Source organism: Rattus rattus, chromosome 4 (genome assembly GCF_011064425.1).
Source record: "Rattus rattus isolate New Zealand chromosome 4, Rrattus_CSIRO_v1, whole genome shotgun sequence".
Classification (NCBI taxonomy): domain Eukaryota; kingdom Metazoa; phylum Chordata; class Mammalia; order Rodentia; family Muridae; genus Rattus; species Rattus rattus.
Window position 1 is genome coordinate 158,894,063 of NC_046157.1, and position 24,701 is coordinate 158,918,763.

The following is a 24,701-nucleotide window of genomic DNA, read 5'->3' on the forward strand; positions in this document are numbered from 1 at the left end:
TCTCTCATACAATACATCCTAACTACTGCCTACCTTCCCTTTTCCCTCCAACACTGCCTGGATGTCCAAGGTCTGGAAACTACACGGCTTAGAGATCTAGGGTAGAACCAAACATCACTTACAAAACTACATGGTTTTCTCTGTAGAAAGTTCTAATGAGTCTGTTGAAAAAGATGCTAGAAGAAGTGAGTTATCAAGATTGAAGAACAGAAGGTCTATATAAAAAATTAATTATTTGCAATTCATGCTGGCAATGAAAACCAGGAAATTAAAAATTTTCTGAAAATGCCATTTATAATAGGATAAAAATATGACACAATTAGGGAGAAACTTGACCAAAAATAAAAGCAGAATACATTAAAACTATAAATCACCAGTGAAAGAAATTAAAAATGGAGGGAATGGGGAGAAATAGAAAAGAGTCAATATTTTTCTTTCTTTTTTTTTCCCCCCAGAGCTGGGGACTAAACCCAGGGTCTTGCGCTTGCTAGGTAAGCGCTCTACCACTGAGCTAAATCCCCAACCCCAAGAGTCAATATTTTTAAGATTCCAGTACTACCTAAACAGATCAAATCGATTCCATGCACTGCCCTCCTCCAATATCAGCAGTCTCTTTAAAGGAGTTACAGGCAGCTTTTTTTTTTTTTTTTTTACTTTTTTTTATTGTCTTTTTTTTTATTAACTTGAGTATTTCTTATATACATTTTTTATTCCCTTTCCCGGTTTCCGGGCAAACATCCCCCTCCCCCTCCCCTTCCTTATGGGTGTTCCCCTCCCCACCCTCCCCCCATTGCCGCCCTCCCCCCAACAGTCTAGTTCACTGGGGGTTCAGTCTTAGCAGGACCCAGGGCTTCCCCTTCCACTGGTGCTCTTACTAGGATATTCATTGCTACCTATGAGGTCAGAGTCCAGGGTCAGTCCATGTATAGTCTTTAGGTAGTGGCTTAGTCCCTGGAAGCTCTGGTTGCTTGGTATTGTTGTACATATGGGGTCTCGAGCCCCTTCAAGCTCTTCCAGTTCTTTCTCTGATTCCTTCAACGGAGGTCCTATTCTCAGTTCAGTGGTTTGCTGCTGGCATTCGCCTCTGTATTTCCTGTATTTTGGCTGTGTCTCTCAGGAGCGATCTACATCCGGCTCCTGTCGGCCTGCACTTCTTTGCTTCATCCATCTTGTCTAATTGGGTGGCTGTATATGTATGGGCCACATGTGGGGCAGGCTCTGAATGGGTGTTCCTTCAGTCTCTGTTTTAATCTTTGTACAGGCAGCTTTTTAGATGTATGTGGAAGCTCAAAACATCTAGAAGAGCCAAACAAAGAACAAAACTGGAGATTTCAAGAGCTTTGTTAAAGCCCCTGTAAGCAGGGCTAGGTATGCTGATAGAATTAAGGTGGACAGAAGATAAGTGGGACAAAGGAGAGAACCCCGAAATAGACTCGGACATTCTTTGATTATATTCCATAAATTACTAAGGTAATTTAATGAGAAAGGGAACTTTTCCCAACAAATGTTCTGTGCTAGTTTTCTAGACATATAAAAATAAATTAACTTTGCCTCTTCCTGTATATGGGGACATAGAGCACAGGGATATACAGAGGTGCCTTGGGAAGCTGAGGCAGGAGTATTTCAGGTTAGAGGCCTGACTGGACTGCATAGTGGGTTTAAGGCCAGCCTTTCACAGGATGACCATGAAAACACCGTGGGCTAAGGAATGAGCTCAACTGTAAGGAGCACACCTGTAACTGGCTCTAGGTTCAGTCTGTAACACAGCCAAAATAGGGACCAGTAAAAGAAGGAAACACAAGTTAGAAATTAATCAGATCCAAATGTTTATGTAAAAATACAAATTTGCTAGAAGAAAACTAAGTCAAAAATTTTAGATTTCTAGATTTTAGACATCAGATTTGACCAATATTTCTTAGGGATCCCAAAAGAAATTGGAAAGTATAAAAAAATGTCAAAATCATACACTTTGTTCTTTAAAATTCACTGTTTGAAATAAAACAAGATAGATCACAGATGAGGGTAAAGATTGCAAAATTTTTTTCTGACTATGTACTTTTATTTAGAATATAAAGAAATATTCAGTAATAACTGAATTACAAAATGTATTAAATGTTTGAACAGCTTTATTAAAGATATATGATAGTAAATATGGGAAAAGATATTAAACATAATTAGTCATTAAGGAAATACAGAGTACAATTACAAGATACTACAGACCTACTGGAATAGCTAAAGGTAGCAAGATTGACCATGTGTTGGTGAGGTTATGGAGTAGATTGTTGATGGGGGAAAAAACTGACAGTTCCTTTGGAAAGGAGTTTGGTAGTTTCTTAAACTGTTCAGCATATGACTAATACATGATTCAGCCTTTCTGTTCTTAGTTGTTTACCTTAGTGGAATGAAATTATTGGCACATTAAGTCTTTTTTTTATTGGATATTTTTATTTACATTTCAAATGTTATCCCTTTTCTTGGTTCCCCCTCTAGAAACCCCCTATCTCATTCTCCCTCCCCCTGCTTCTATGAGGATGCTCCCCTGCCCACCCAACCACTCCCTCCTACCTAAAGTCTTGTTCACAAATGTTTTGACTCCAAGGTGGGAAACAAATGTACATCATTATGTGAATGAGTAACCTGATCATGGTATGTCCATTCAATGTAATACAATTCAGTAGTAAAAGCAGAAAATGACTGACATGTACCACAAGATAAATAGATAACAAAATAATCATGATGAATGAGAGAAGATAGGGGAAGGGATGTACCCTGTGATTTGATTTGTATAAAAATCTAGAAATGCAAACTAATTATGACAAAAGAAAGACTAGTGGTGGCTTAGAGTGGGAGTAGGAGAAGTACATGTGTGAATTCATCTTTTGTGGAATTGTTAATTGTATGTGTATTTCAGAACTCATCACTTTGTACTTTTAGTATGTGTAGTTTATGATGTGTTAGCTCTACCTCAATAATGTTTTAGAAAGTATTAAAAATGAAGCTCTTTGTAAAAATGAGTTTGGAGCTCCAGGAAGAGATAGAAACTAGACATGCAATTTTGGTAGTCATGAATATGTACATGTGCTTATAGTAACATTGGCAGGTGGATTACCTATAGTCACAGCTAAAGAAGGGATACTTGAATACTATGTTCTTGTGTGAGCCACCATTTAGGGATTAGGTGAGGACAGCATAGAGAGGCCCACATCCCTGTCATATGGGGACAAAACCATGGCAGCCAGATTATGCCTGGTGTAGATAAGGAGCTAGTGCAATCTGAGAAGTGAGAACACAGGTGAGATGGAGTCAACAAACTCAGGCTCTTGTAGTCCATTCTCTGTACAGAGAAGAGGGTGTAATTTTGCTGTCTGTGACTTTTGAGACAGACTTTTTGGGTAGTCCAGGTTGACTTCAAAGTCACCGTCCTCCTTCCTCAGCCTTCTGAGTCCTAGGATTATGGGCATGTGCTTTTGAATACACCTTGTTTGCTGCTACTAATCTCTCTTGGCTGGAAGGCCAGATGGAGCTTAGAGTCAGCAAGAAAGAGGAGAATGCCAGTAGTTTTTGTCCTCAGGGATATAGGGAGCAGATGAGCTCACAGAGGCCAGAATGAGAGACATTTGATGCAAGGGCCTACCTAGTATAGGCTGCAATATGCTTTGTATTCCTCCATGTTTAAAACAAGGCAGCAGCAGCAGCAGCAGTAGCAGCAGCAGCAAAGCTCTGGAAATGCAGAAAGTTGTGTTCTCACCTGCTCCTCTCTGAATTCTTCAGCAGTCCATATTGTGGAGGAAAGTTTTCCAGGGGCTAGAAGGAGCGGTGGCATCTTGCAGGTCAAAAGAGTAAGAGTCCCTGAGCTCTGGGTGCTGAGTCCTGGCCTTAGTCGTTGAGTTGTCCACGCAGCATAGACAAACCTCTGCCTTACAGGGGTCAGAGGCCTCTTGAGCTCCATGGTTTGGAGGCTGTCTCTTTTACCTGGAAGGCAGTATAGGTATCTTATCAAGAGACAAAGCAGCTAGTGCTTTGTGGGACTGAGTGACTCTAGAGGTTGGAGGAAGCTGAGAGAGGAGATGGCACTCAGCAGAGAAACTTGTGAGCTGAGAACAGTTATTTCAAGTCTTTGAGAAAGATGGAGTTGGGAATGTCAGGCCTTAGGCCTGGGCCTGTCTTTAGTCTACAAATTATCTATCTGGGAATTTTGGTAAATAAAAATTCTAATTTAGTGAGGCCTAAGTGGTGCCCCAAATTGAGCATGTCTAGTACATTCCCAAGCCATGCTGATTCTCTTGTTTTGAGAGTCATACCTTGAGTAAAAGACTTACTCTGTGGAGCAGGAAGAAAAGTGAAAGAAGCAGATAGGTGTTATTGGTCCTTGGATCTGAGTTCCTTTTGGTTGGGGAAGACAGTTGAGTGAGCAGTGTGGATATAACAGTTGTGGCTGGACCATCGAGTCCCAGGCTAGATGTTCGTGCCCTCTGTCTATTGGTACCATCCTAATGAATAGAGAGTGACATGAACAGTCATAGGCTTGACTGGCAAGGAGCATCCCTTTCTTGTAGTTGCTGCTGAGGACTGGTGTACAACTGTGGGGGCTACACTCTTGAGTGACAGTTTTGATGTGATATGCTTCTTTAATGTTAAGAAGTTTGAGATTTGGAGGCTACTCTGGTTGCTTATTCCGTGTCTGTGGAATTCCCAAGTGTCTTCACAGGGGCTGCTGACACCGGCTTTGGTTCTTTTCAGATCAGCTCCATTAGGCGTCTCTCTTAGGCCTCATTAGTCCATGTGGTTCACAGCTTCTCAGTTTGAAGGGCTTGAAGTCTATCTGCTGTGACCTAGCTGTGATAGTTGTTGGTGACAGAATCAAACTAGAGAGAAGAAAATATTCAGACTATCACTAGAAATTCCTGACATGTATAATATAGGCACCTCAAAACATGCTGGCCAGTTGTATTACAGGTTTGTTAGTATAAGGACATATTGTTATTAAAGGACTCTCTAGTTAGCAGTGTAAGTGAATGGGGATTAATTGGCTTATTTGTCTTTGCTTCTTAATGCTTGCTGTGTTCACTCTCCTGGGTATGTAAACTACAGTGCCTTTAGGGTTTTAGAGAAAAACAACAGTTCTTTTAGTTATGGTAGTAAATAGTCAATTTATTTCACAGCATGCTTTTTGGCAAAATAGATAGCTATAAAAGTATCAAGCTGTGAGGCAATAATAAAAATAATTTACTCTTATATAACAATTTTAATTTCAGAATTCTTTCACATTTTTAGTGTTTGCATATAAGAGACATCTACTGAAGGATGTTTGAGGGACAAATGATAATTTCTTTACTTTGCCAGTTGGGGAACTGATACAGAGAAGGTGTGTGGTTTGAACAGAGTTTTCCTCAGGTGTTCCACTGGGTGATGATGGTGGGAGTTGTGCCCAAGCATTGGCCCTGTTTCTTCTTGGAGCTGCATGGATAACCAGTGACTTCTCCCATTCACCCTGCCCTGGGCTAGATCCTGGAGATATAAACAGAATAGGTCCCAGGTTTACCCTTAGGGAGCTGCTGGGCTGGTTAGAAGGAGATGGAAAGAATTATGGTAAGGTTTACAACATGGAAAGAAATACATCATTATTTGAGAAGCAAACTCTGAGACAGTTGGGGAAGGTGGCACAAAGGTTACATTAGAATTCAGGTTTAAGGGATGAGAGCTTTTGTTTTGTTTTATTCCAGAATGAGAATGATTTGTCAAGAAAGGGTTATGGAAGCATCAGGTTTCAGGGAAGAACATGTGGATTGAAGTATTGGCTAAATAAAGTCTCTCTACTTACTCCCAGACGTGTTAAAGAAGAAGGGGGTCTACCTGCTCTCAAGACCCTACCCTTTGTGGGAACCAGTGTCCTTGGCATCTCATACAGTCTCCTGAGATGCTGCTTCGATTAGAAATGTTTGCTAGGGCTGAGGAGATGACTTAATTGTTAATGTCCTTGCTACCCAAGCCTGAAGACCTGAATTTGGATCCTCAGCATCCACCAAAAAACAAAACAAAGCAAAACAGGTGCACCAGTGCACGTGCTGTGGGGGTGAAGGTGGGGGTGAGGTGGTGGCAGCAGAGACAGAGGTGTCAGGGGCTTGTTGTCCAGCCTTCCTATCTGAAATGTTGAGCTCCAGTTTCAGCTAAAGAACCTGTTTCAAAAATAAGGTAGAGGGCTGTGTGTGGTAGTGCACATCCTTAACCTAGCACTTGGGAAGCAGAGGTGGGCTGATCTTTTGAATTTGAGGCCAGCCTGTTCTGCATAGTTAGTTGCTGGGCAGCTAAAGCTACATAGAGAGACGCTGTCTCCAAACAATAACTACAACATCCACAACCACAACCACTTCTGGCAGCACAACCACAGCAACATGATGAGGCAGAAAGGGCTAGGGGAGACATCTGACATTGACCTTTGCTTCCACATCAGTGCCCACCAGCAGGTCCACTAGCCCACACATATATAGCACGCACACACACACACACACACACACACACACACACACACACACACACGTAAAATATTTGCTGGCTTTGTGATTTTTTTCCTTTGGTTCTTCTGTTTCTTCTCATCCTTTTCTCAATTTAAAATATTCATCCTTCATAACTAATATTGTCTTACCCTTCATATCTTTTGTGCATATGTGATGTGGTGTGTGTGTGTGTGTGTGTCTGTCTGTCTGTCTGTCTGTCTGTCTGTGTCTATGATGGAGTTCATGTGGAGGTCAGTAGACAAGCTCAGGTTTTGGTTCTTGCCTTTTTGCCTTGTTTGAGTCACGGTGTCTTCACCACGCTGTGAGCCCGGTCAGCTGACTGGTGAGCTTGCGGAGGCTCTCTGGACTCCGACTCCCATCGTTCTGTAGAGTTTCCATGGAGTTACAGATGCTTGTGTTACTGAGACCAGCTTTTTAATCTTCTTTATTTTAGTAATATGTTTTTGGGGGATCTGAACTCAGGTTGTCTTGTTTGCACAGTAAACAGTTTTACCCACTGAGTTATCTCCCTGGCCCTCTGTCCTTCTTTTAAACAATAAAAAGCTGTATCCTGCTATTTTCCTTATCTTTGTACTCCAGTATAGTAGACTGCAAAGAACCATGGGTAATAAGCCTGGTGACTGAACGTTTTGTATCTGCTCTAGTAGCAGGTAGTTCATTTTGCATCTCATTCTTTAGGATCTCTACTTCAGTTTTATGAATGAGAAAAATGGGGCTTACATATCTTAATATAATCAATATTGATATAATTAATTAGTAAGTTGGGTTCAGATGTATGTCTTATGATTTTATTATCTCATTGATATTTGTTAATCCAGGAATAATCAATGAAGGAGTTATTTGATCTGTAGGTGGATTTTGTCTGTACCATAGAATTTGCTTGGATTTAGAAAAAAACATATGTTTTAGCATTAGATAGCATCGTAAGTTGCCACCATGAGTAATGGAGTTGACTTTATCAGCTGGAATGTCTGAAACCTAGTGTCAGTCTCAGGAAATAATTTAGGGAAACTTACTTAGAGCTCTGGCAGCTGTGTGTGAGGACGAGAAAGTGTGGGAGTTTCCCAGGCTTTGTGGAGACAGATGTTGGTACCTGACAGCAGCCTGACAAGTGAAGCCTAAAGCAAGAGCCATTGTGCACTGGGCAGAGCAGATAAAAGGGGTGGTGGGCCTAGATGCTGTCCTGGCTCAGTGTCAGCAGATGGCAAGCAACACAGCACAGATTTTCAAGGAGCAAATAGGCAGCTGTGGAGATGTGGCATTTCAGAGATGTGGCACTTAAGTCAGTGCCAGTCACCTGACTTGGAGCACAGGGAGTCACACACAGGGAGCATGGTCCAGAACAGAAGTGGAATTCTAAGAGGCAGAATTCTGGGATTTTTTTGGTTACAGCAAATGATGCTTGGGGCACAGAATTCAGCCCTGGTGTCTTGATTCTGAATGATGGATTGAAAAGCAAGCCTTTCAGTGAGCTTGACTTGAGAACTCAGGTGAGCAGCTTAGCTGAGGCAGTCATAGTAATCAGCTCTGAGAAAACTAGAGTACAGGAGCCTGACAAGATTGTGTTAAAATTAGACTCAGGTAACACAGTGTGAAACAGAACTTGACTGGGAGAGAGAGATTTTAAGTGAAGGTTTTGCTCACTGGGCCTTAGTCTTTGGATTCTTTTGACTGAATATTAAAAGTGAAAAGTCAGGCAGGGGTCTTGATATACTGATACCTCCTGTACACCTGATGCTAGGGACTGATTCACTTAGTACCATGGATCACCTCATGTATTTTTGGTCCCTTACATTGGTGTGAGAGGACAAGTTGTGGTGGGGTGGGGAGACCAGGCAACTATTGTGCTGGTTATGTCTAGATCCCTCTCAAGATTCTAGTGGGTTGGTCACTCAGCTTACAGTGAAACAGACTATAACCATGGATAGCCATGGCACATTGGCCGGCATGTCTGTTGTATGCTCACTAAGCAAGCTTACTTTGGGCAGGGGTAGTGATGCTTCAGCTGCTAGAGCTCAGTTGTATGTTTTCAAGAGAAGACTGGCTCAGAAAGAAACAGCTTGAGTTTGAAAGAATAAAGGAAGTACTGATAGGGGTGCTGCTCTTGTTCTAAACTAAACAAATACAGAAATCAAAGTGTACATTTAATCCCTAATTTTCAGTGGCAGTTCCAAACCTTTTCAGGGTCACAAGACTTTGGACCAGTACAGTAAATTGTTTCCTTTGACAATCAACATTTACTTCAAGTGATTGTTTGAAAGTTTTATCTTCCAAGTTCTTCTTTAAATATGCACCCATCATGCTAGATTATATTTAATCCAATCTCTTACATAACCACTATCGTTTTGGATTGTTGTCAATTCCAATGGAATTAGAATTTCTTAGAACTGTTTGCTTTCTTGGCCTGCATGACAGTCCCAGAAAGGTCTTGGAAGGTACTTAATGATGGAGGGAAGGCTTGGGAACTCCACCTGGAGTACAGTGTGTAGGCGTATCTACTCCCATGATCAGCTTTTCCTCAGATTCTTATGGACACAAACCTATTTTTAACAGTCATCTTTTCTTCTTCAATGTTGCCAACTCTGGGCTCAAATACTTCAGGTTCTTGCCTGTTTTAAACATGTCTTCAGATCTCTGTAATTCAGGTTGAAATGTCTGAAATAAAGAACGTATCATTTAAGGATAGAACAGCTTATTTGTCCTGGAAAACTCCCAATTAATATTTTACGATTATATGTTAAAAAACGAATTTCATTCCTCCTTAAGTCTATGGAGATAGTTTGGTGAAATCCGTATTCATTGCAGTGAATGAGTTAATGGAGACAAGACATGGCAAAAATGACATATGAGTGCTCCAAAAGTGTCAGGTATTTATTACTGTTATTTCTAGAAATGAAAACTATGAAGCCAAGACCACCTAGTTCAAATGTACTATTTGTAGCTCTTCAGTTTGCTACTGATAACAATTGTGTATAGGAGATTAAAATATTGGTGTCTTAGAATATCTGACTGCTAAGTAGTCTGCATGGTAGGTTAGCTTACAGTGTGGGATAGTGTGATCTGTATCTTACGGACACTCTTCCCTAGAAAGATCCTCCAGTATTTTACTTTGCATTTTCCTTACTCCAGAGCTTAGACTGGATGGAACTGTGGCCATATACTCCTCTTGCCATGTACTCCTATGACAAAAGGAAACCAACATTTAAAATCCCTGCTCTAGATGGTGAGGTCACTTCTACTTGTTGGTCAGGATGGCTCTACCTAACCAGAAGAGGAACAAGAGGTTCAGTCTTCCTGAGAGTGTGTAGGCAGGGGTAGCAGGATCTATTTGCCAAATGGTGTTTGTGGCTGTCACACTGGATTAATTACACTCATTATATGTTGCATGCTGAGTAACCATTTGAAAAATATATGCCAGTGCTTGTGGGATGAGCTTTTCCACCACTTACTGCAAATTCATCCCAATTAATGAAAACAAAATTCAGAAGTAGTTGAAAGTGATCCAGATGGTCTTCAAGGTTGCCCTTGGTTAGGGAATCACGCTTTAAAGTACATTCTGTGATACAAAGTAATTTTGTTGTTTTTCAAATTAAGTTGATGGTGCAACAGTATAGTTTGAATAAATGGGAGGCTAAAATATTTTAAAGAAATATACTGGGATTTATCTGTAATATTTACAAAGCATAAGAGTATCTCTCAGGGTATAGTACTGCTGCCTCCTCCTGCTGTTGTTTAGATTCTCTTTTTTATTTTAAAAAAGCCAATAGGTCTACCTTATCCAGTAATGATATAGGGGACACATACACATACACACACGCACACACACACATACACACATGCACACACACAATATTGTCTTATGTATTTAGGTAATATATACCAGGTAGAAACATTTTGTACAATGGGCTATTGAGAAAATAATGATAGAATTGGATAGCCACATATATTTTAGTGCTTTGAAACTTAAAATGCAAGAGAAGAGGCGAGGCTGGTAAATAAAATATGAGGAGTGGTGTCAAATCTTGAAATGTCTTGCTGCATAAGAAAGTCTAAAATTAACATGTAAGCCTTGGAGAGCCATAGACTTCCTTGGAGAGTGGATAGTCATATTTGCATATTGAAATATTCCAGCTGGTTGGGTGCATGACCTAAAGGGAAGGGGAAAAATGGTGGGAGATTGATGGGAACATTTGTTCAGAGAGACTTAAGGAGGGATGATAAGCCACAATGGCACTGAGGAAGTTGAGTTGAATTTAGGCTTGAGTAAACCTGGTGATTGGATATAGTAAATGAAGTAGAAGGCAGAAACTAGGATGTGTCTTGCACTTTGTGCTTAGGTGAATGAAGATAGCAGCATTATTTGTTATGGTAGGATCTAGAAAAGGGAGCGGGCTCAGAGGCTAAGGCAGGAGCAGTTTGACATGTGCAGGAACATGTAAATTTGTAAAACTAGAAGGGAGCTTTCTCTTAGGATTTAAGCTAAGGTATGGGATCTGGCTAGAAGTAGATGTTTGGTTGTCCTCAGTGGCACTTCATTAAGTGGAGATTTTATGAAGAAATAAAAGCAGTATGGAACCCAAGGAGTACTGAAACATAGTATTCTGTGGGGAAGAGCATCCCGAGATGGAGAGTGAAAGCCGGGGCACCTAAGAGTCCACCAGGAGAGAATGTGGTCCTGGGAATGAGGACAGGGACATCTGAAGGAGGAATGCAGAGACATGTTCCTGGTTAATATGGAGCACCTATGATATTGATTGTTGGAGCAGATTTGGTGGAGTAAGAAGGCAGGAACCAGAGCACCTTTAGTCAAGGAGTGCATATGAAGACCCAGAAAGACCAGTGATCTCAGAATAAGGGACATGTAGCTCATGGGCACTGTCGTTTTGAGATGGTAGAAAGTTCAATATAGTGTTTTAAGTTGGGATTCTTGCTCAAATAGCCTATGTGAAAAATGTACAATTTCTACTTATGATTTAATTAGGAAAATCTCAACAGAGATCCAAAGCTAGAGTTTGAGAACAGAGCACCGAGGATAGACAGACACAATGCTAGAAGCTGGAAGAGGCTGGAGAGGGAGGACTTGGCCCACAGGACTGAAGGCAGACACGGGGCAAGCCAGAGAGAGCCAGAGAAGGTTTCAGGAGTAAACGCACCCAGGGCAGTCAGCCGGGATAAGGGAGATACCTCAATGAAGGATTTTGGGGAGCATAGGAACTTTGAATAGAACGAGTTGACAAACTTCTGGAAAAGGCTAGATAGCAAACATTTTAGACTATGGGTCTTCCAGATCAGTCACAGCTTCTCTGCTGTTTGTATTTCCTACAAACAGAGAAAGACTGTATGTAAATGAATATGCACAGCTGTGTTTCAGCACAGCTTATGAAACAACAGGGTTTGGGCTATAAGCTGGAGTTCCCCACTCTGTGGTAGAGGTTGTAATTATACCTCCTCAAGGAGCTTGCTCTGCCCGTTGAAGATCCTGGTGATCCTGGACACATCTCTTTCTCATTTCTAAAAAGTACATAGACTATGCTAGAAAATGTCTGACTCCTTTGAATCTGTTCCAGATCTACTAATTCTACTTTGAATTTTCTTGAGTCTTTAGATTTTAAGTCAGAAAATGTTAAGAAGTCTCTGTCTCTCTAGGTTCTTAGGAATTAGTTGTCTGGGCTCTGTATTCTCTCTCTTTTTCCTGCATTTTCTCTTTAATAAGGTGAAAACATTTAGTTTAAAGTCTATTAAGAATTCTTGGGGCTGAGGATACATTAATAGTTCAGTTGATGAAGTTCTCGTCTAGAGTGCACAAGGCACTGGGCTTGATCCCTAGCCTCACATCAAGCAGGCCATGGTGGCACAGGCCTAGAATCTACAAACTCAGGATGAAAAGGTAGGAGGATCAGAAGTTCAGAGTCATTGCTGACTGTAGAGGGAGTTCAGTGCTAGCCTGAGCTACAAGAGACACTCTAAAACAACAACAACAACAACACAACAACAACAACAACAACAACAAACCTGGATATATTATTCATCACAGCTTTAGGTTCATCAAAACCTTTTTGTTTTATGTATGTATGTATGTATGTATGTATGTATGTATGTATGTATGTATGTATGTATGTATGTATCTGTGTGTGTACATGTGAGTGCATGTGTCATGTTCTTTCTTCCAGGTATTGAAGTCAGGTCTTTAGTCTTGGTCGTGAGCATCTTTACCCTCTGAACCATATTGATGGTCTGTTTTAGGTCCTTTTGATTAGGCTAGAAACTAATCTTGCAGATGTTGATCTAAGTGATATAGTTTGGAATAGAAGTCACATTGTCCACATTAACTCTCTGACATGGCTCCCTATTCAGTAATGGCCCAGTCCAGCTTCGCATTCTGTTTTTCCTCTACTGTCCTTGGGCTCTGCTCTCATGCTTAAGGCCTTTGTCATTATTTAGTGGTGGCAACTTTGCAATGATCAGAAAAAGGACAAGTATTTCTCTACTCATCTCTTTTTTTAATCTTTATTTGAGACAGGGTCTTAAATAACTCAGGCTGGCCATGTACTCACTATGTAGCTGAGGCTAGCCTTGAACTCTTGATCTGTACACTTCTACCTCCCAAGTGCTTGGATCACTGGCATTTACCACAATGCATGTCTCTCCTAAGTTCTTTGAAAGTCATATGGCGATTGATTGTGTCTCTAGATAAAGTGTCAGGGTACGCGATGCCCTAGTATTTAGTAGTCATCAACTAAAGGTTGATGCTCGAGGCAAGGGACAAAATGCAAGGTTACAAATATGAAATGAATACAGAATCAGAATAAAGGAGATGCCTTATAGATTGGTGCAGAGAAAGGGGAATGACCCAGATCAGTAGCTTGGAGTCTGTCTTATTAGCAGGGGCCATTATGCTGCTTTGCCATTGGACTTACGTTAAGAGTGAACCAGTTATTGTGGGTGATCTTAGAAGTCTAGTCAGGAAAACCAGCACAGAACACAGAAACTGATGTGAGGAATTCTGGGAGCAAGGATGGTATTTGAATAGTGCTATTCCTGAGGTAAAGTAGAGAAGTGAGTTTGTTAGACATAATGAATGCCTTAGTGTGATAGGGCTAATTCTCCTGAGGAACTCAGCTTGAGAAGGGTAGTCTAGAGGAGCAGTGTAGAGAAAAGCAGAACATTCTGGGTATGATGGGAGTTCAACAAGATTACCAGCTAGTCCTAGAGAGGGCCAAGGAATGCTTTCTGGAAAGAAATTTTGGGAGGAAATAATGAGTGGAGAGAAAATTAAGCAAGGAGTATCTAAAGAACAGAAGACTTGATCTAGAAAGAACTCAAGCTGCTTTCGGTTCAGAGCCTCCTTCAGCTGCGTGATTTATGTGGGCAGAGGAGTAGCCGTAGATGCTTCCTCCCAAGGCACTGGCCCAGGCAGAGTGTGCACCTGAAAACCTAGTGTTTAGTCCATTTTGTGCTGCTGTGACAAAATATTTGAAATTATTTCTAAAGAAAAGAAACTTGTTCTTACAGCTTAGGGGCCAAAGAGCATACAGATTCAGTTGTGTTGTGAGGGGAGGGTTTTCAGTTCCAATTTGATTCTTTGTTTCTGCCTCTGAATTAATTTCCTAATTTGAGCCTCACACTCATCTTTACACTTTGCCACTTGCCTTAGGCACTGACCTTTACTTGAATATTAAAGGCAGAAAGGACAAGCAGAGAGAGTGCTGCACTGTAAGAGGAGGGAGCGCCCCCCCCCCATGACCTGAGCATCTGTAAATCCCTTCCTCCTAATGCCACCACCCTGTCACCATCTATTGAGTGTTGAAGAAGGCATGCTCAAACTGCCACATCTACCAATGGTTCCAGGTAAAGAGATAACCCTTCACCAAGGGTTGTAACAGTGTCCAACCCTTCTCTATGTCCCTGAACACATGACACAGCTAGGAGTGGAATCTCAGTAACCATCTATGAAGGTATCTTCAGCTGGTAAGTGCTATTGTTTCAGGCCTTTGGGGTAAGATCTGGTTGTCTTTGGAAAATGAGGGGTTGAGCATTGACAACTGGCACATACTGCCTCTTTCTGCTACTTCTCTGTGACTTGCACTTGGTGTTAGGTGGGCTTTTCCCTTTGGAATCTGAACACAGGCAGCTCCAAGTGTGGTCCGTGTACCAGCCCCCCACATTCTCAAGCTCTATTCCTGAGACTCAGTGGATTAGAATCTGCGGTTAACAAGAGCCCTGTTCGAACTGTGTGAGCATTAGTATTTAAAAAATACTGAGGAAGATGATTAAGTAGAACAGAACAATAATGTCCTTTTGTGGCTTATGTCCTTAAAATAATATCTTCAAGGCTCATCTGTGTTGTAACACACGAGCACTTTGACTGACTGGGTAACCATGTTACATTGGATGGCTGTACCACATTTTATCTTCTCACCAGTTGATATACATTCATGTAGTATTGTAACACTTCTTTACATTCCAGGCAAAGAATTGAAGAGAGGAAGCATATATACACACACCGTTTTAACTGGAGGTCAGCGTTCTGTGGGTGAAGTGATGTAGAATCTCCTTGTGTAGGCTCCAGGTGCTCGAGATATTCTTTACTCTCTCTCTCCCTCCCCTCCTAGTTAGCTGTAGCAAATGGAGAGAGAGAGATATTATTTGTATAGTTTGTAGGCTGAAAAATATGTTTATTGACAAAGGTTAGCTTGATCTGTTTTGAATTGTTTTTATTCTAAGAAGAGTTCTATATATAACCTTTTCCTTCCCATTTTCAGAGATCTTTGAAGTTCAAGCAGTTACATCATTTCTCTTAATAGTCTCCAGTCTCACTCATTTTCCTGAAGAATCTCTCTTACCATGTGTCTGTAGTGATGCGGTTTTCTATTTTCTTCTCATTAATTGAAACCATGCTTTAGTTCTTTTTAATATATTTTGAAATCTTATTGAAAGTCAACAAAAGATTTATCACTTTTGCATAGTGGGGGCCAAAATGCCTGAGATAAGCATAAAGAAGGGAAGATTGCTTTGGGCACACAGTTTGGTGCATGGTTTCAGAGGGTTTGGTGTATGGTTGCTTGGCCCCAAGAACATGATGTTGGGTTAGTGTGAGTATGGAGAAGGCTGTTGACTTCAAGACAGATAGGAAGCAGAGGACAAGCCAGGGACTCAGGATTAGATACAGCTTCCAAAGTTCTTATGTTGAGGATTTGGATCTATTAGGTGTTGATGTTTGTGCAGAGAAGGACCTAGGTTCATTCTTCTCGTACACTTTGAGTTTTACTTGTTGAAGATGCTGTCTTTTCTCTAATGAGTAGTTTTGACATCTTTGCCAATTGTCAGATGGTTATAGTAGTATCACCTTGTACAAAGGTCAAGTCCAAGTGGATCAAGGACCTCCATATCAAACCAGTACACTCAAACTAATAGAAGAGAAAGTGGGGAAGAGCCTCGAACACATGGGCACAGGGGAAATTTTCCTGAACAGAACACCAATGGCTTATGCTCTAAGATCAAGAATCAACAAATAGAACCTCATAAAATTGTAAAACTTCTGTAAGGCAAAGGACATTGTCATTAGGACAAAATGCAACCAACAGATTGGGAAAAGATCTTTCTTTACCAATCCTACATCTGATAGAGGACTAATATCCAATATGTACAAAGAACTCAAGAAGTTTGACTCCAGAGAATCAAAGAAACCTATTAAAAAGGGGGGGGGGACAGAGCTAAACAAAGAATTCTCAACTGAAGAATATCGAATGGCTGAGAAGCACCTAAAGAAATGTTCAACATCCTTAGTCATCAGGGGAATGTAAATCAAAACAACCCTGAGATTTCACCTCACACCAGTCAGAATGGCTAAGATCAAAGACTCAGGTGACAGCAGATGCTGGCAAGGATGCAGAGAAAGAGGAACACTCCTCCATTGTTGGTGGGATTGTAGACTGGTACAACCATTCTGGAAATCAGTCTGGAGGTTCCTGAGAAAATTGGACATTGAACTGCCTGAGGATCCAGCTATACCTCTCTTGGGCATATACCCAAAAGATGCCCCAACATATAAAAAGGACACATACTCCACTATGTCCATAGCAGCCTTATTTATAATAGCCAGAAACTGGACAGAACCCAGATGTCCTTCAACAGAGGAATGGATACAGAAAATGTGGTACATCTATACAATGGAGTGAGGTAACCCAATCTCAAAAGAACACACAAGATATGCACTCACTGATAAGTGGATATTATCCCAAAAGCTCGGATTACCCAAGATACAATCCACAGACCACATGAAGTTCAAGAAGTTAGAAGACCAAAGAGAGGATGTTTCAGTCCTTCTTAGAAGGGAGAACAAAATATTCACAGGAGGAAAGTGTGGAGCAGAGACTGAAGGAAAGGTCATCCAGAGACGGCCCCACCCAAGGATCCATCCCATATACTGTCACCAAACCCAGACAATATTGCTGATGCCAAGAAGTGCATGCTGACAGGAGCCTGATATAGCTGTCTCCTGAGAGGCTCTGCCAGAGCATGACAAATACAGAGTCAGGTGCTAGCTAGTGAATTGAGAACAGGGTCCCTAATGGAGGAGTTAGAGAAAGGACTGAAGGAGCTGAAGGGGTTTTCAACCCCATAGGAAGAACAGCAACATCAACCAACTAGACCCCCAGACCTCCCAGGGACTAAACCACTCACCAAAGAGTACACATGGAGGAACCCATGACTCTAGCCACATATGTAGCAAAGGATGGCCTTATCGGGCATCAATGAGAGGAGAGGCCCTTGGCCCTGTGAAGGCTCAATGCTCCCATGTAGGGGGAAGCCAGGGTGAGGAGATGGGAGGGAGTGGGTGGGTGGGTGAGGAACACTCTCAGAGGCAGGGTTGGAGTAGGGGGACTCCAGAAGGGGAATTGGAAAAGGGGATAACATTTGAAATTTAAATAAAAAATCCAATGAAAAGAAAAAAATGTATACTTGTATATAAATTTTAAGTAAAGAATTTCAAATTAGACAAGTAGTAAAAAATACAAATTAAAACTAATAATTTTAAATGTAAATTTATTGGTAAATTTTTTTATAAATACCAAAGTACAAAACACATTTCTTTTACTTTGTTAAGACTGAAAAATAAACCATATATACCTGAATAAATATGCCATATCACTCACACACACACACACACACACACACAAACGAGGAACAAGGATCATTTGAATTGAGAGCTCACATACAAGGCCATACAATTATAAATATTCTCTGTGTCCACGTTCAGAGGCTGGAATAGCAGGCAGGTGACATTCCCATCCAACATTTGTGTGGGTTCTGGGGAACTTAACTCCAGTTCTCGTGTTGTGTGGCAAGCGCTAAACCATTGAGGCATCTCCCAGCTCTCTTCAAGATGTTAAACATGAAACTATATTGGATTTTGTAAGTCCTTTCTTTATATCAAGGTGACCATGTGATTTCTGTCCTTGAGATGGTTTGTGTAGTTTATAACGTTTGTTGATTTATGTATATTGAAACATTCATGCCTCTGGAACCAACTTGATCACAGTAAATAATCTTTTTGTTGTTCTCTTGAATTTGTTTGGCAGGTGCTTTGTTGGGAATTTCTGCATCTGTGTTTATTATTTTCTTGATGCATTTCTGGGTTTAGTATAGCTTTGTAAAAGTTTGGTAATATTCTTTTCTTTTCTATTGTATGGATAGTTTGAGGGACACTGATGTTAGTCTTACTTTGGAGGTCTGACAAAATCCACTAGTGACTCTATTTGGGCCTGGAGTTTCTTTTTTTAGTTGGGAGATTTTAGTTATTGTATCAGTCTCATGGCTTATTATAGATCTATTCAAATTGATTATCATGATTTCATTTCGTGGTCTTAATGCATCTAGAAATTAGTTCTTTTAGACTTTCTTATTTATTGGAATGTATATTTAAGTAAGACCTAATGATTTTCTAAATTTTGTCTCTTAAAGTGGCTCCCCTTTTCATTTCTAATTTCATCTATTTGGATATTCTATCTCTCTTTTGCTTAGTTTGGCTGAGGGTTTGTTTAGTTTTTGTTTTTAAAGAACCATCTTTATCATGGTTGTATTATTTTGTTTTGTTTCCATTCATTAATTTCTCCTCTGATATTAATGATTCCTTTACATCTACTGATTTGTTTGGCGCCTCCTCCTCCTCCTCCTCCTCCTTTTCCTCCCCCCTCCTTTCCCCTTCTTTTTTTTCTGCTTCTTCTAGAGATATATCACGAAGTTATTTATCTGAGAAAGCTCTCATTTTCCTATAGGCGATTGGAGCTGTAAGCACCCCGCTTAGATCTGTAGGATTGGTGTGTTGTGTTTCCATCCTCATTTCACACTTTATTCCCTTCTTGGTCTCTCCTCACTCAATGGCATGGTGTTTAAGCTCCATGACTGTACATTTTCTGTAGTTTTTCCTTCTGTTGATTTATAATCATAGTCCATAGCAGTCAGTTAGAATACAAGGATCATTTTAACTTTCTTGTATCTGTTAAGAATTGCTTTTCAGGGTCTGGAGCACTGACTGCGTTCAAGAGCACTTGCTCTTCCAGAGGACCTGGGTTTAGTTTCCAGCACTCACCATGATGACTAACAACCAGCTGTAAATGCATTTTTAGAGAATCTCATGCACTCTTCTGGCCTCCATGGTTATTGCATAGACATAGTGTGTAGGTGCATACAAGCAACACAGCCATATGCATTACAAATTAAACAGAGAACTTTTAAGGACTGGAGATGGATCAGCAGTCAAGAGCACTGCCTGTTCTTTCAGAGGACCCACGTTCAATTCCCAGCATCCACATGGTGACTCACATCTATGTAACTCTGATTCTAGGGGATCTCATACCTTCTTCTGTCCTTCATGGGTATCAAGCATGCACATTGTACAAGACATACATGCAGCCAAGCACTCATACACATAAAATAAATAAGTAAAATTTAAAAACATTAAAAAGGACTTGCCTAAAGCCCTAATATATGATTGATTTTAGTCAAAGTTCTATGGGAAAAATGGGAATTAAGTAGTGTTTGGATGAACTGTTCTGTAGATATCTGTTTGTTTGACCTGTGTTGTCACCTACGATATGAGACTTATGGTCTGTTATCTTACTTGAAGTTCTTCCTTGATAGCATTCTTTTTTCTTAGTTTTAGTATGTTATTATTGACTCCCTTTTTTTTACACTCCCAGCTTCTGCCCTGAATCTGTCTGTCTGTCTAATGTTTTACTGTTTAGAGTTTCATGTACTTTTATTTACATAATGTAGCTTAAAATAACCTTCATTTATTTGTTCACTTTACATCCTGATCACAACCTCTCCACCTCCTCCTACCCCCAGTCCCACCCTTATAAATAACTTTTTTAAAAATTTAAATGAATTCATTTGTTTATTAAACTTTGATGGCCTGTATTGGTTATACTTGGCACTGACTGTCCTAGGGATATAATTGCCATCTTCAGCTGCCCTAGATCATTGTACAGACCAGTATGTTAACAGATGTGAATAGAGGATCCACAGTGCTATGGGATATTTTGCTCAATAGAGTTGAACATTGAAGTGACAGAAATGTAAGGACTTAATAGGGGGAGAGGCCAAGCTCTACCTAAAACCTTGCTCAAGTTTCTTTTTTCTTTTTTCTTTTTTTTTTTACTTTTATTTTTTTATAGTCCAGTCATTGCCCCCTTCCCAGACTGCCCTCCCACAGTTCCACATCCCATTTTTCCTTCCCACTGTCTTCAAGAGGATGCCCCCACCCCCAACCCATGCTCAAGGGACTGGCCAGATGTCTCAGTGGTTAAGAGTACCAACTGCTCTTCCAGAGGTCCTGAGTTTAATTCCCAGCAACCACAGGGTGGCTCATAACCATCTGTAATGGGATCTGATGCCCTCTTCTGGTGTGTCTGAAGACAGCTACAGTGTACTCTCATATATAAAATAAATAAATCAAGTTTTTTATAATGGGTGATATTTGACTTGCAGGTTGAGAGTTTGCCAGATGAACATTTAGGAGAGAAGAAAATATTTCAGGCAAGGACTGTGTTTAAAGAAGTAGAAGCATTCATTCCTTTAAGCCTAAACTGGTCACGGTAGGGACCGGGCATTTCTGTGTTTATAGTAATAGTGTCCTATAGACCATAGCCTTGTCAAGTCCGACTGAGATTACATTCTAGATTCTTTACTCCCTGCCTCTGAGCTTTGAAGTAAGAAAGCATTCACCTGTAAATGGGGTGTGTTTGTTGGTGGAAATTAATGACTTAGAATCATCTAGGAAGCCTTGGATGCTTTTGAAAGTGTGAGTTTCATTTATTCTTTTAACTATTCTTGTAGCCAGCCACCTAATACCTGGCATACAGTAGGCAGGGAATGAAGATTTGTTGAACAATCTCAGTATTTGACGACATTAGAAAAACATCTGGTTCGTTTCTTTTGATGTAACATTTTGTGACTAGAAAGAAAGAGCATATGGTGAATTCACTAGGTTTTGTGATCTTATGAAGCAGTCATTTGTTTTCTTAAATACTAAGTGACATTGATGGGGAAAGCAGCAATAGTTCGGGCAGGTTTTTTTAGGTGTTTGTACATGGGAGCTAGACAGAACTTTTCTCTTTGAATATAAAATAAAAATTATTCTGTTCTCTTTCTTCTTTTACCTCTCTCCTTCCCTCCCTCCCTCCCGCCCTCTCCCTCCCTTCTTTCCTTCCTCAAACTTGGTGTGTAGCCAAGGATAACCTTGTCTCTGCCTGGAGTGCTGGGATTACAGGTATGTACTCTCATGCCTGGTTTTTAAACAGTGCTAAAGATTACACCTAGGGTTTATTATAAAGTATGTTGCAAAAGATATAGAAACAGCCAGATGATAGAGTGCTATGGAACAGAACTGAAAGTTATATCATTTGTTAGGTGTGAATGCACCTATGGGGCCCTTATTTTAAAAGCCTAAGTCCCCCTAAGACCCATCTTAGTTTTATGTGACACTTTTAGAGGCAATCTTGAGCAAGGATTTTTAGCTCGTTGCACACAGAAACCCATATATTATGTCACTGGGTTTTGGAAAAGAAAAAAAGGTAGTTAACTGGCGGAAGCCAGGAACTGTAAGCCATGATCTGTCTCCTGCACTAACGGACAGCAAAGGGATTTTAGAGAGGGGAGATACGTAGTCTTGGTTGATTTGATGGTGAAAAGGTGGAGTGTGTGTGTGTGTGTGTGTGTGTGTGTGTGTGTGTGTGTGTGCACACATGCACGTATATGCGCAAGTATTGTGTAGGCTACTTCACAAGTCTCCCTCCCCCTTTTGGTTGGAGAACTTTTGCTTGGGGGGTGGTTGAGCATATGATGTCAAAGGGCTGTTGACTAGATAAACTGATTTCTGTACTTGTCCATTCTAGAAAAGTCTATTTCAAGTCATTCTTAAGTGGATTATTTAATTTTTCCTCTAGAAAATAGTTTAAACACCTTATTACCTAAGGAATTTATAGCAAGGTATGCTCAGTCCTTACCTGATATAAAAAGAATGAAATTGATACAGGGTAATTTTACTTTTCTATCTTATCTTTCTTTTGTTCCGGTTCAACTTGCTGCTTGCCATTTGATGGAAAGGAAATTATTTAAGGGCAGGTTTTATAAGATGGAGAGACTGTTGTCCTTACAGCTTCATCACAGGGTACTCAGGTTCACAGAGGGCTTTTATAGGGAGGGAATGGGGGAAGTAGACAGAATGCCATGTGCTGGGTCAAATCATCTTCTGGGCCTGACTTCTTAGGCATAACTTCTGTAGTTCTTATAGACAGCACTTTTTGGGTAAGTTAAATCTGTTAGCATGGTCTGGAGGGATGGCTCAGCAATTAACAGTCCTGGCTGCTCTTGCAGAGGTCCTGGGCTCAGTTCCTAGCATCCATATGGTGGCTAATGACCATCTGTAGCTCCAGTTCCTGGGGATCTGACACCTTCTTCTGGCCTCTCTGCACTGCATGCATGTGGTGCATAAAATAAAAAGTCAAACCTTAGCAGTTTCACATTTTGTGTTAAGTTATTGCGCAGACCTAAAAGTAAGGTGCTATGTTAACACGTTCTGGCGTTCTCAGCGTTCCAGATGTTCTGGCTTCTGAAAAGTAAAAGAACGACTATTGACTTAGCTAACATAATGATGTGGGTGCATCTTCTCTTTAGGATTCAGATGCTGGGTGAAGAGAGGGCACGTGACCTTATGTAGACCAGGTCAGATTGGAGTGGTCATTGTTACATCTTCCTGCCATTTTGTCCAGAAGCTTTTCACTGATACCCATTGTTGAGAATCCATCAATACAGAAATCAATCTTTTCTTCTGTCTTCTTGTTCTTTAGGCTACCATCTTCTAATTTTTCATGCTGGGATACAGTCTATGCACATGTGCTTTTATCCATCCTCAGGGAGAGTTATTTTGGAATTAGGAGGAACCTGGAGCAGTGAAGTGTGGGTGGGTAGTTTTGTGTAACATAGAAAGCTAGGATTTTGGTGATCCTGTTTCTTCTTGTACATGGTTACATCAGTGTGTTTGCTTTGACAGATTTCATCATACTGGACATTTATGGCTTGTGTACTTTTCTATATGCAAATAAAACTGGAATATACTGACTAAAGGTATTTAAAACAGGAAGAAAATTTAATGACATTCCTCTATACTACTTTTAATTAGTACACAAATATAGTTATTGTTTTTATTTATTTTTCTTTTATGTGTGTTGGTGTTTTGCCTGCATGTATATCTGCGTGAAGGTGTCAGATCCACTGGAACAGGAGATACAGACACTTGTGAGCTTCTGTGTGGGTGTTGGGAATTGAACCTGGGTCTTCTGAAGTCAACCATCATACTTAACCACTGAGTCATCTCTCTAGCCCTTTTAATTTAATTGTGTTTTAATGGCAATTATTGAAATGAGCATTGTGGATTTGGCTACAAATTTTTGATATTGATTTCCAATAGCAAACTTACATCTTACCCTTGTTCTTTTACTAATATTACTTATATTTCCTGCCCTTAGTTGTTTCACTATGTAATTCAGACAGTATTACAGAGAGATATAGTAATTTGCCTTGGTAACTTCTCTTAAAGGGGGATGGATTAGGACATCAAACTAAGTATTGAGCCACAAAGCCTGGTACCAGTGTTCTTAAGGCTCTATGTCTGCTTCCACGTAAGGACTCGCATGGTACTTAGAGGATGAAGTGTGCGCTGTGCTGTGCTGTCCTCCTGTGAGGCTGTGGTGATTACTGAGAGTAGCTTAGCCTGCTTGTTCCCAACAGAACGAGTGAGCTGAATGGGAAAAGTTCACAGAGCCACAATTGTCTACTTTGCCTGACGTTTTGCTCTCCAGTGGGACGTCCGTGTCATAGGTTTGAGTACCTGTTTCTTGAATGGTTTCCTATGCTGCAAGTTTTCCAAAGCCCAAGTTGATGTACTCTTTGAGTCAGTATGAATTTATATTATACCCCTTCTTCAGAGTGTTGAAGCAAGAACTGGACTCTGTCTGCACATGGGCTGATGGGTGAGATCAGACACTGATGACTTAGTAGGCTTGGGGTGAGTGCTCCATTCACTGAAATGCTGACTTAGTGGCTTAGCAGATATTTGCAAAAATAAATGCAACTGTTAGAGCTTGTGAACATATTTTATCCATAAGGTGTGTCTACATTAAAAAAATTATTATTTACTTATTTGTGTGTGTGTGTGTGTGTGTGTGTGTGTGTGTGTGTGTGTGTGTGTGTGTGTGTTCGCGCCACAGCTCACATGTGCAGGTCAGAGGAAAGCTTTGTGGGGGTTGGTTCTTTTTTTCCACTATGTGGGTCCCAGGTCATCAGGCTTGGCAGAATGTGTGTTTACCCACAGAGCCATCTTGCTGGCTGTGGTAAAAAATATTTTTATTTATACCTATTTAAAAAGGTAATTGTATAACTTAATGACTTTTTTTTGATTCTTTGGTCTTTGATGGTGAGTTCATAGTTTTGTATTTTTAAAAGCTAGAAATATTATAACAGTGCTTTTAGGGTAAAACATCTGTCAGTATTTCCATTATAAAGTGTAATTTTAAAGAGTTTAGAAGTCAGCTGTAAAAATTTGTTCTTGGCTGATACTTAGTATACAAAAATCTCTGCCCAGGGTAATTTCCAGAATTTTTGCAGAAGCATAAACTAAGGTTA

General features: G+C 40.4%; 1 protein-coding gene across 4 annotated transcripts in view; it reads left to right on the forward strand.

Annotated features, from left to right (window-relative positions):
- The window catches only part of Dis3l2 (DIS3 like 3'-5' exoribonuclease 2), a 350,417-nt gene that overhangs the window by 52,310 nt on the left and 273,406 nt on the right, over positions 1-24,701 (forward strand). For 3 of the 4 annotated variants that reach the window (XM_032901537.1, XM_032901540.1, XM_032901538.1), the window contains exon 6: positions 21,247-21,288. The exons of the other annotated variant lie outside the window; for it this stretch is intronic. In XM_032901537.1, coding sequence (XP_032757428.1) covers positions 21,247-21,288 — 42 coding nt within the window. The remainder of the gene's footprint in view (positions 1-21,246; positions 21,289-24,701) is intronic. 4 annotated transcript variants of the gene reach the window in all.